The 11,998-nt window shown below is 37.9% G+C and overlaps 1 protein-coding gene across 3 annotated transcripts; it reads left to right on the top strand.

The window, feature by feature from the left end:
• Positions 1–1,774: 1,774 nt before the first annotated feature.
• Positions 1,775–11,767, top strand: LOC106160662 (cytochrome P450 1A1). 3 transcript variants are annotated; one of them, XM_013537323.3, is made up of 12 exons: positions 1,775–2,124; positions 5,296–5,450; positions 6,413–6,493; positions 7,388–7,492; positions 7,824–7,917; positions 8,189–8,344; positions 8,602–8,810; positions 8,973–9,101; positions 9,356–9,460; positions 10,172–10,306; positions 10,689–10,912; positions 11,353–11,767. In XM_013537323.3, the coding sequence occupies exons 2-12, from the start codon at positions 5,297–5,299 to the stop codon at positions 11,485–11,487; spliced, it is 1,527 nt and encodes a 508-aa protein (XP_013392777.2). In that variant the 5' UTR covers positions 1,775–2,124; position 5,296; the 3' UTR covers positions 11,488–11,767. The 3 variants fall into 3 exon arrangements, with proteins under 3 accessions (XP_013392777.2, XP_086852805.1, XP_086852804.1); XM_086996679.1 differs by lacking the exon at positions 1,775–2,124 and adding an exon at positions 3,816–3,839; XM_086996678.1 differs by lacking the exon at positions 1,775–2,124 and adding an exon at positions 5,007–5,029.
• The last annotated feature ends 231 nt before the right edge of the window (positions 11,768–11,998 follow it).

The following is an 11,998-nucleotide window of genomic DNA, read 5'->3' on the forward strand; positions in this document are numbered from 1 at the left end:
GCCTTTTATACACCAGGCGTGGGGGTGACGCACGTGCGACGCATTCCCGGTGTTCTCTCGACTTTGTTCGTTAGTTGTGAGGGCGTGCGCCTTACTCAACACGCAAAGGGCACTTGCTCCTTCATTGCTTGCGACGTGCGTCTTGCACAACGCGCGTCTCTCTTGCTAACTCCGTGCGAGAGGAGCAAGTTACGCTTGCGGCCTCGCTGTTCGCAGGCTATTCGTAGAATCTTTTGGACATGTCCAACAACCTCCGTACGTGCTTACGGGCTGTCTGCGAACTCGAAATTTCGTAAGAAGGACTTGCGTGGGACGTGAGATTCCGCGCAAAATTTGGACGCAAACAGCCCGTAAGAGCCCGTACGGCCGGTTGTGACCAAGGCTTTACAAAAGGGCGTTTCATGTTGCTACCACCAGCTCTCTGTATAAAGAAAGATCAAATATGCACATGTTGCATGAAAGGATTGTCACTGTGTCACACAACAATAGCGTGTAAGGATATAACAATAGCGTGTAAGGAGCTATTTTCTGACAGTCTTCCAAATTATCTTTTAAGATAATTAATTAAATTGATCCATCCTCCGTGTTCGACCCTATATTATAGCTGATCACACAGTTCACAGTCGATGCGTCATAAGTCTTGCTTTCACCGGTCTGTCTTTCTGGTCGAGCAGACAGCGGGTTGCCTGTCAATAATACATGTATAATCATGATGCAGTGGAGTGGCAACTAGACAGTGTTACTCACTATAAATGCACTTCAAATCAAAGATGGACATCTAAAAGGGATTTTGATAAACGATACAAGTAACACCTGTACAAAAGTATATTTTTGTGAAACCTCTTCAATTTACTATCACTACATGCACAATATCAACCTGATGCAGGGAAGGTGTAGAATGCTACCACAGGCAATAATGTCAGCGGGGTATCTAATATAAAACCTTTTATTTACAAATAAAGGGTTTTGTATTAGATACCCCTTTATTTACAAATAATAATAATAATAATAATAATAATAATAATAATAATAATAATAATAATAATAAGTTTATTGAGCGCTAAATGATAGGAATACATTTGCAGGCTCTCTAGACTACATTATTTACACAATATATAAGGATATACATTTATATATGTTTACATATGTAGTATACTTAATTACACATGTGTTAATGCATGTTATGCTTTAAAATTAATTAAGCTATTCACAGCATTATCAACAATTACTGGCTGTAGTAAGACTACGGAAAAATCTCTTTTTTTCAAAAACCAAACGGATTTTACTTCAGAAGGGCACAGGGACCGTTTTACTGTACATAAAGTCAGGGTGTCATAGTCTATTTGTCACGGAACATTGGGGTTCATACCAATAATAAAATCTACCTGTGGAATGCCAACTTAAGTGAGCCTGCATCATGATGTTCACTTCGCACATCAAATTATAGATTAATACCTAGGGCGCATTATGATTTGAGATGCAGGTGACACCTGTACAACAGCAAAAAAAAAAAAAAAAAGTTTCATGCAGCTTTTTAAAATGTAAAGAAAGATACAAGTAGGGCACGTTTTAGCACGATTCTCACGTTACACCACGATAGCGAGTTCATGTAAGGAGAGAACTGATTACACTGTACATGGTTTAGGTACATTGTATAATAAACGTTGCTTTCATTGTTCTGTATGATAAAGATAAAAGCAACACATTACGGGAAGAGAACATCGCTGCATGATTTCGATAAGCATGGAGGCACACGTACTGTGTACATACTCAACTCTACAGGTAGCCTACATGACAAAGCGGGCAAGCATTGGGTTTGACGGATTTGAAGGATACCTTATGAAGGACTCAATTTCCCATCAATGTTTGACAATAAGCCGCAAGACTGACCCTCCTATAGCTTCCACGCAGGGGGAATATTGATGTTTGTTAATTTATCCGTCTTTACTTGCAACCCATTGTGTCTTGTATTTGCCTTAGACCTTATTCACGGCTGAGCCAAGGCCAAACGAAAGCGAGGCTTAGAACACAAACAAACGGCCGCACATCACCGCTGTGTACTACATGTGTGTTGAACGGATGACCAAGAAATACGTTTAGCATCTGGGCAGGCCGGTATGACAGGTATGGTAGTCCGCAAGGAACCGTAGTCCGTTCCACATTAGTTTGTAGGCCTACAGGTGACGTTCGTCCCATATACTAACCGCAATACTCCGCCGAACCCTAGCCTGTAGGGCCTACTAATCATAGGGGACCCTGGACGTCCATTCCTACATGTGGGACTTTCTTTCCAATTTGTTGCTCAATTATTCCTTATTGATGTCCAGCTTTTAAGAGTTTTAGTGTCGGGACATGCAGTGAAAGTAAGCTCATTACCTGTGCTATATTTAATGGGTAGGCCTACATTTGGGACGAAGAAACCCAATGTATGTAGTTACTAGGTTCAAGTACTATTTTTAGTACAGTGTGTGGAAAAGATAGAGTGTCAGGATTATCAACGAACTACATGTAAACACACTTTCGTCTTGTGTGGTCAACACTCTTACATTTGACATCGGTTTCAGACACGATTGCAAACAAACTGACAGCTCTAATCCAAATGGGGTCACTTATGCATGGCCAGAAATGTGCAGCATTTACGCGATACGCGAGGGCGCAACAGTAGGGCTTCACGTGACTCAACTAACCAATCACAGCACAAGAATGGCATCGCACACAGACTCTGTGATAAGTGCTCAGCCCATTGTCAAGTAGTGTTAGTTCATGGTAACAAGCGTCTGATATGTGCAGAGAAGTTTATTATTATAATATATATTGTACTTATTGTTACATTATTAAATCTAACTCTGTATCCAAGTAGTAACTATATACTGTACCAAGTCAGGTACTGATGATGTACAGAGGTCATATATTCCAGAATAAGCCATTACCACTGATATATAACTTTCATTTTTGTTTAATGTGTTATTCATGAAAGAGTTCATGAAAGATTATTTTAATTTGTTAAATCGTGATCTTATTCTTTTTATATTCAAATAATTGAATACTGTGGGTAAAATTGGTCTTCCACTTCTTATTTGCATTTTTCCTTTACTACAAGATTATTTTGGAACAGTTGCAGCATTAAAAATTTAAATAAATAGCAATCTGAAAGAAGAATTTTGCATAATTATTAAATGATGATAGGAATTTTGGATTAAGATATTAGTTAAATACTGAGTAGTGATATGGTCAGCCAATTTATGTAGAATCTGATAATATGATTGAAAATACTGATTGAATTCTTGGCCTTGCACTGGGCAGTTTTACATTTGTGCCAAGTGCTCTTTTTGGACTCCATTGTACAGTGGTAAAAAATCTTCAATTGCCATGAATTTTTTTAATCAGACTCTGTATGTTACTGCTATCAGCTGGTGCTATCGGCAACGAATTAATTTCCCTTTGTTTCTGAGTGAATCTACCGTCTAAAATCACTATAACTGAAAATATTTGCGTTTTGCTGAGGGTAGTCTAGGCAATATACGGCAAACTTCTTAGTACGTATGTACAACAGAATTTTTTTAAAAACCCTAGCGATATTTGGTCAGGAGTTGCTTGAAGCATAGCACAGCGTTGCTGTCTATCGGCATCAGTCCGTTAGTTTGTCAATTCTCACGAATTACCCACGAATCGCGAACCCATTCATTTTCCTATGGCAATCTAGCAACTCATCAAAAATGCACGCATGCGCAGTGGACTAGGCGTGACGTCATGCAGTGCATTTCTGGGGATGGGTAGACGCTCTTATTTTGTCTGGTGGACGGAGTAATCTAAGGGTCAGGTAGAAAGGCATTTTAAAGGTACAGGATCGCGATAATAGGTAATTTGACTGTGACAAGAGGCGAGATGCTAAAAGGAATGATATAGGCCTAACTGCAGGTTTGTCAAACAAGACATGCAACAGTTTACTCAGACTTGTATACTGCTTTATGATAAGTGGGGTTCTTATTTGGTCTATATTAAGCTTGATTATTGATTTTGACCGTCTGAGATGCATGTTTGCTCTTGTCTTTGTGTCAATCGAGATTTGTTTTTACAAAACAATATAAAATCCAAATTAATAATAATAAAATAGAAGAAAAAAATTAAGGGGATATTTATAATCATTTTATTGTTTTGGCGAATTGATTCTAAAGCTCGAACAGAACGAGAACTGCCTTTACTTTGCCCATTGTGAGTCTTAATTGATGGAATTTTTTTACCAGTTAGTACGTACGTATTTTTGCTTTGACCCAGGTCATTTCTTGTATCAAAGTCCAAGTTTCATATAACATTTTCTTGTAGTTGTTAACTGTATTTTGGAAATAATGATGTTACATTTGTTGATTTTGTTTTAAAATTCATGAATCAACTAATACAGGTATCAAAGGTGTTTACACGTGGCAGAAGGAAAATAGTGAGAGACAAGTCTTATCATCTCAGGACGCCCTATATTTTGACTTACAAGGACATGTTTGTTTAAGTCTAACAGAGACATTGATCAAACACAACATTGGCAATATAAACTGTAATCAAATGAAATGTTTAAACAGCTGAGGTAAAACAATCAGTCGAAACGTGTTTCTTTTCCTTACAAACGCATTAATAAAACGCGATCTGGACATATGTAGGCCTACTCTTCACAAATGAAAAGTTTAAACAAGAGAGCCGATCACGGGGCAGCAATATAGAAAAGCAACCCCAAGGCATTCCTTCTTTGTTATTCTAGGTGTAAGAACATGATACATTCGTGAATCTCCCAAAGGATGGGATAAACAGATTATAGATTTTAGATCGATCTATCCCCGTGGGGAGTCTCACTAGATTACTGTCAGATGATCCGGTGTGGCATGATAGACCCGTTCCGTGAGAAAATCGTTCTGCACATGCGCATTAAGGGTAGATTGCAAGAAGGAACTTCCCGTATGACGATGTTGTCCTAAGTAGGCGCTATGTTTGCACTGAACTATGAGCTTTCAATTCATAATTCAGTGGTTTTCGTCATGAGAGAGTATGTATTTGATAATCTTATAACTATACGGGGTGGATGTTGGAAATGAGCTTTTGATCGTGACTGAACTGTTTTGCTCTGTGAGAAAAACGTGGTAGATCTAAGACTCGTAGTTAAATGTTTTCACTCTACAATGTTCTTTCAATTCAGAGTTAAGTTATAAACTGCCTTCGATTCTTCTCAAGACCCAGCTGCGATGTTTTTGTTGTACTACTACCTCTTCCAACTGAAATTCATCTCTATGACACTTTTTAATGCCTTCCCAGAATGATGGATACAGCTGCGGTGCTAAGCTGGCTTACTTTGAAGACGGTATTGGTCGGGGTCGCGGTGTTCCTGTTGGTGATGTCATATCTACAGAGGAAGAAGTACAAACTGCCACCTGGACCTCCACAGCTGCCGATACTGGGGAACTACTTGGGTAAGAAGAAAATTGAATGACATTTTGCTTTTAGGGGCTGGTTGTAAATTACGGGGGGGGGGGGGATCTCATAGGAGCAAATGGCACCCTCACTTATTTGCCACCAAACTCCATGCCCCACCCTTAAACACCCTTAAAAAAATGCCCGACCCCCAGTACAGGCCTACCCAACTACCAGACTCGACACCGAATGATCCCGAATTCATCGGGAGATCAGATCACACTACCCGTTTTCAAGGTGTAAGCATTTCACAGTATCATACCCCTGAACAAATTTTGAGTTGAGATGCATATCGCTATGTCACATCTCGTACTGATCGAGAGCGGTGTCGCGTCTGATACTTCTAAGCGCGTACTGACATACACCTTGAAAACGGGTAGTGTGGTCTGATCTACTGGTGAATTCATATCAGGATCATTCGGTGCCGAGTCTGGTAGCTGGGTAGAACTGCAGAAGTTACTGGTTGACCTTGAACCCTTTTCGACTTATCCCGAGAATGTGCAACTATATTTTATATGATTTGAATGTGTTTTACGTTATTTAAATAGCTTAATATTATGTTTTATAACCACAAGAAACCGTTGTTGTTTGTCTTCAACCCGCACGTTAAAAAAAGAAGAACCAGATGTTGTTGTACATGTAAGACCTCTATCAGGCTTTATTATTTCAAGTGTATTATAGTTACAAATTGTTTTCAAAAAACGATGTTGTTGCCAAAAATAATGCTTCATTAATTTGTGGCCCACTCTTAATGCATGGCTGAATTTTTTGGCCCATACCTTTTTGCACGCTCAGAAATTGTGACCCCCCTAACTATTATCCGCCCGCTGAATTTTTTGACCAGTCCATAATATACAATTTCAAGATTTGTACAGGTAGCTGTTTTCGCTTGCACACATAAAAAACTGCCAAACTATCTTCTCAAAAAATGTTCTAAACGGATGTTTATATTTTATTTCAGCATTTAGGAAGGACAAGCGCATGTTCTCAGTATTCACGAAGATGGCGAAGACGCACGGCGATATATTTACAGTGAACTTAGGTCGGTTCCATTCTGTGTTAACATAATTACTTTCGTACAAGTCTGTTGGTTTACACAATAAATTTTCTGGTGTACTGTTATTTCAAGTATGATATCCAATGTGCCTTCTAGCAAAGCCATAAGCCGTAATATAGTGAGATGACATTGATTTAAAACATGCAGCATCTAGTTAAATATTAGTCCAATATTGAGTCGACGTGTGAAAGTCTAAATAATGGATTTGAATATATGTTCCGCGACCACAAGCAAGTACATTCCCAGTACTGTCTGTTAAGCGTGATGCATGGTCTTCGAATTTATAACGTCAGTGGTTCTTTAAATTCCTTAACAAAATGGCGGATCTTATCCACTATCCAAGGCGTTTGCTTTAAGGTAGGGGGGCTACCTTAGTTTTAAGGAAGGGCTACAGAGTAGGCCTACTTAATTTCAATTCAATTTTTTACAGCGTATATTCGTACTACAGTACATCATAGATGTTCTATAGGGGAAATATAATATGCTAAGAGCTCACCCCATTGAAATCATCGGTCTACGTAGATCGACCGAACTCTGCGGGGACTCTCGCTGAAAGCAGTTAGTCTAACATTAACAGGTTACCACGCCTCATGTTGTTTCCAACGTACTCGTATAAATACCGTATAAATACCAGCTTTTCTACCCAACGCCAGGAGAAGGCGTGGTAATCTGTAAAACTCACTGCGTTCATAGAAAGTCCTCGCGGAGTTGAAACTGTGTACTCAGACCGATAGGTTCTATGGGAATGGGTCTTTAATTGCTGAAACCATTGCTTTTTATTGAGTACTTTTATCTATAATAACGTACATGTGCCTTAATATACTTCCCTCAGTTAATGTCTTTAATAATAAATAATTAAAATTTATCTATTAACATCAGGTTTTGGCCAAACGGTGATCGTACTCCATTCAGCGGATATTGTGCACGAGGCACTGGTGGAGCAAAGAGAGGTCTTTGCAGGCAGGGATGATAGATTTTGGTCGTGTAAGTATGGTTGATAAGGAAAGTTGCAGACATAGAACTGTACTACGTTTACATCAAACCTATAGACTCTTATGATGATTGGCGAAAGATGCCAGCTAATTTATCGAACAGTTAATCGCTAAGTTAAATCCATTACACTACCGATATTCCATTTCAGATAATTCGGTGCAGTTATTGTTTTCAGTTCATGGATTTTAGATTTTCGAGTTTTTGTTTTAGACGTTTTTAAATTCGATTACAGTCTGCTATCTATTGTTTATCGTATTTAGTTATCACAAAAAACATATATGTATCTGTGATATCACAAGGATATGTTATTTATTTTCTGCAGTTGAATTGATGTCAGGGGGATATAAAGACATCATATTCGCTAATTATGGACACCTATGGACCATGCAAAGGAGAATGGCTATGAAAGCATTCAGGTACAGCAATAAGTCTTGTCAGACTGATAAACTTTTGGAAATGGAAAAAATAAACAATGATGATTTAAAAACGTGTGCATTCTACTGTAACGTGTTGTTACAGAAGGTACTAGAATCCGACATTGGTCCTCCAGAGACAAAAAAAAAAAAAAAAAAAAAAAAAAATCAGTTGTGATTAACCATTCCCCATTTCTAACCCAAGATCAATGCGTTTTATCATTCTCTACTGTAAATAGGTAAACGTCTATGTGGTAGTGTGTCTACTTTTCAGGACGTACATAGCCGGTGATAAACTAGAGCAACTTGCAAAATCTTCTTTTGGGGAAGTCGCCATGTTGTTGGAAAAAGAAACGGAACCTTTGGATTTGTCCCAATATATTCGCCTGACGGTTTATAATGTCATCTGCAGGATGACCTATGGGAAAAGGTGCCTTCTAAATCTCATTTCAAAGTAGTATTGTCTCTTCTCATTTTAAAGAAAAGTTCACACTTTAGGGTTAAGGAAGTAAGGTGAAAACCCGATCTTTATTTTTAAGAAAATAACTTGGCATCAACTTAATGTTTGTGAGCAACTATGTATGTTAGTAACTGTTGTCTTAAGGTGTGTAAAAAGTTGGAGGTGTTTTCAATTGGCATATTTTTTGTTAAATGAGAAGGTACAGGGAGTATAATAAATAATTTCAGCTACAAAATCGATGACCCTGAGTTTGTTTGGCTAAAAAATAAAATGGACGAAATGGATAAGCTGTTTACAGACTTCTTGCCGGCTGATCTTGTACCTTTTTTGAAATATGTGCCAATCAAGTCAACACTGGATGCAAAGCGGATATTGAAAGAAATGATCGATTTCCAAGCTGTACAGGTCAAGGAGCACAAATCAACCTTGGCAGCAGGTATTTACTTAGCATTAAACCCTCGTACCAACAATACTGCATATCCTGTAATGCTAGTAATATGCATCTTTGTAAGTTCCATAAACATTGTATTGTACAAGATTTAAAGGGCATATGGGCATGGATAGCATGCTGGCTTTAAGGTGATTATCTGTTTTTCAGGCCAGGCAAGAGACATTACAGACCAACTGCTGCTGGCACGCCAAGAGCTGGAGGCGGAGAGCGACGGATCCCTGAAGGAGACTTTAACAGACAAACATATCATTCAGACCATTCTAGACGTGTTTCTTGGTACATTTCAATATTTGCATTCCATGTCTTAACACGTATATGCATGAATTTCCATTGAATTGTTTGCCGTTCTTTGGCAAATAAAACTTTATCTGATTTGCTGCATTGGTCCCATTTTGCAATAAAAAATCCAGCAACCACTAGCAATTGGAATCCATGCCTGCAGAGAGCCAGTTTATTTTGTAGCCTCTCATTAGAACACATTCAGCTGGTTCTCCGAAAGCATATTGAAGTATTATTCTCTATATTTCTAGCTGGGGTTCATACGTCAACAGAAACACTGAAATGGATCATGCTGTATGTTGCAGACAACCCGGAAGTACAGGAGAAGATGCACCAGGAAATAAGTGGAGTTTTAGGTAAGGTCTCTCCCTACCTTCGCTCTCTCTCTCTCTCTCCGTCTCACACACACAAACAAACTTAGATCGGATTGTATCGGTTTCTACATGTATCTCTGAAATAAGAAATAAAAAAAAAGAAAAACTCACAGTTACAAAGAATAAGTGGAGTTTTGGGTGAGAACTCTTCTTGCCTTTGCTCTCTCTCTCTCACACAAACAAACAAACAGATCGGATTGTATCGGTTTCTACATGTATCTCTGAAATAAAAAAGAAAAAAAAAAACTTACAGATGTAAAGAAAGACTTACTAAAATAAAATTTATTCCATTTACCAACATGTATGCTCTGTTTGGTCATTGCATTTTTGCAAAAGTGCTAGTTCACATTACAAACTGTTATGATTAAAATAATAATAATATTAAAGATAATGATAATAATTTTTACCATAAGGTCAATATATGATATAACGGTTCTTACCTACTAAAAAGCTTCAACTTTATCTATGGTCTGTGCCGTTATATGTAGGGAAAATGATTTTTTTCGGATATTTCAAACCTGTTGAGCACTATGCATACATGGAAACAAAGTGACAAGTCATGCTTTTCTCAGATGTGAAGTGAAAATGATGGATATGAAACAAATGTTTAGCAATTTTTTTCGTTTTTTTTATCGACAACAACTTAAATTTACAATCTCCTAAATTTGTATTTGCTTTCAATACTTCGCCCAGAGGACGACCTAGACGGCCTGCGTCACTGTAAATCCAAGCTGCCATATTGCGAGGCAGTTCTCCGCGAAGTTATGCGCATGCGTCCAGTGGCTCCAGTGGCCCTCGCGCACCAAACGATTCGAGACTCAAAAATAGGTAAACTGCTCGTGCACGTCACGAGCGTGTTTGAGTGCGTGTTTGTGTGTGTTTGGGGCTGTTCTTGATTATGTAATAGTGCAATTATCCTTGCATGAGAATTTTAGTGAATCTTTACGAGAGCGCATATGTGTGTACTTATGTGTCTTGGTATACATGTGCGTGCATCTGAGCGTGACTCCATGGTTACCAAATAATTTTAAATATGTAGATGACTATGCAGACCACGTGTATGGTATATCATTCAAATGTATTTTAAGTTGAAAGAAAGGGTGCCTTGTTGAGTGTAAAAAGAAAATCTTATGTCATAGTAAAACAATGAAGCATATTTTGATGGTTACATTTGCAATGTTATCATGTTATCATTCTTTTTAACAATTAGGCGGTTACGACCTGCCAAAGGGGACATTGGTATTTCCAAATGTATGGGGGATACACCATAATCCCAGAAATTGGGAGTCGCCAGAAGTTTTCAAACCAGAGCGATTTTTGGACAAAGATGGGAACCTGAAACCGATTGATACCAAGATATGGTTGCCGTTCTCCTCTGGGAAGAGGAAATGTGCCGGCGAAGGTCTGGCCAAAGCTGATATCATGATGATTATGGTACGTAGACATTACGTTTGGCCACACCACATTTCCGCTATAACAAACACAAAAATAATAGGATTAAAAGAATTATTCCATGAATATAAAGAAATAGGAAGAAAAAACATGTTGTCTTGGTTCATGTAAATTTCCATTTTCAAGTGCAAATCATGTTGGTCCAGAAATGTAACCACTTTGCCTAGGAATAGGAACGTTATAGATGGTAACTGCAAAAGTAAATACTGGTATCCAGTAAGGAAAGGGCAATTAAACTTCATAAACCATCCTCTAGCTTTAACAAAGTTAAATACATCTTTATTACTGCATGTCAATATGAAAAATATCATAAAATAGATTTGATTTATTATTGTTGTAAAATAATTCCAGAAACTATATAGATTATTGTATAAAAGTATCGATTGCCCTTTGAATCTTTGCTTTTTTATCCTATTTTTCAGGCCATGTTTTTCCAGCGGTTCAAAGTAAGTTTTCCTCCAGGACAGAAACCGGATTTCGAACCTGTTATGGCCTTCTTTGACTGCCTCTCAGCGCCGCAGAAGTTGATCATAGAAAAAAGGAAAACTGTTTCTTAGAAGATCAAAAAAAAAAAAAAAAAAAATAGAATGGGACAATTGGGTGTTGAATTCATAGTGATGGACATTCAAAGCAAAAATATGACGATACGTTATGATTCTGACATACTGATGATAAAGTTACAAAACATTTTGAAGGAAAAAGCTTGTCCCATCAATGGGCATGATACCAAACATTCTAAAAATAGGCCGCCGCCAGGGTACGACGTCATATGAGACTTGGAAAAATCGAAAATCCGTGTGAAGTGGGGTTTGCTTTTATTCAATTCAAATAAAACAACATGCGTCCATTATATCGTCTTTGATATTATAACAGGTAATGCTGTACCAAAGTGACACATGGCACATGATGAATATTTGCACTGCTGTGCAATAGAATAATTTGGCAGTTCTTGAGAGAAACCGATCAGAAAAATATCCTCAGATAATTATACCCCAAAATGGATTTTTTTAATGGAGAAATTTTGATTAATCCACTTTTAAATTGACTCTACAAATTTTACAGTAATTG

The sequence above is a fragment of the Lingula anatina genome, chromosome 10, assembly GCF_051362555.1.
Source record: "Lingula anatina isolate TDL-2025a chromosome 10, LinAna3.0, whole genome shotgun sequence".
Classification (NCBI taxonomy): domain Eukaryota; kingdom Metazoa; phylum Brachiopoda; class Lingulata; order Lingulida; family Lingulidae; genus Lingula; species Lingula anatina.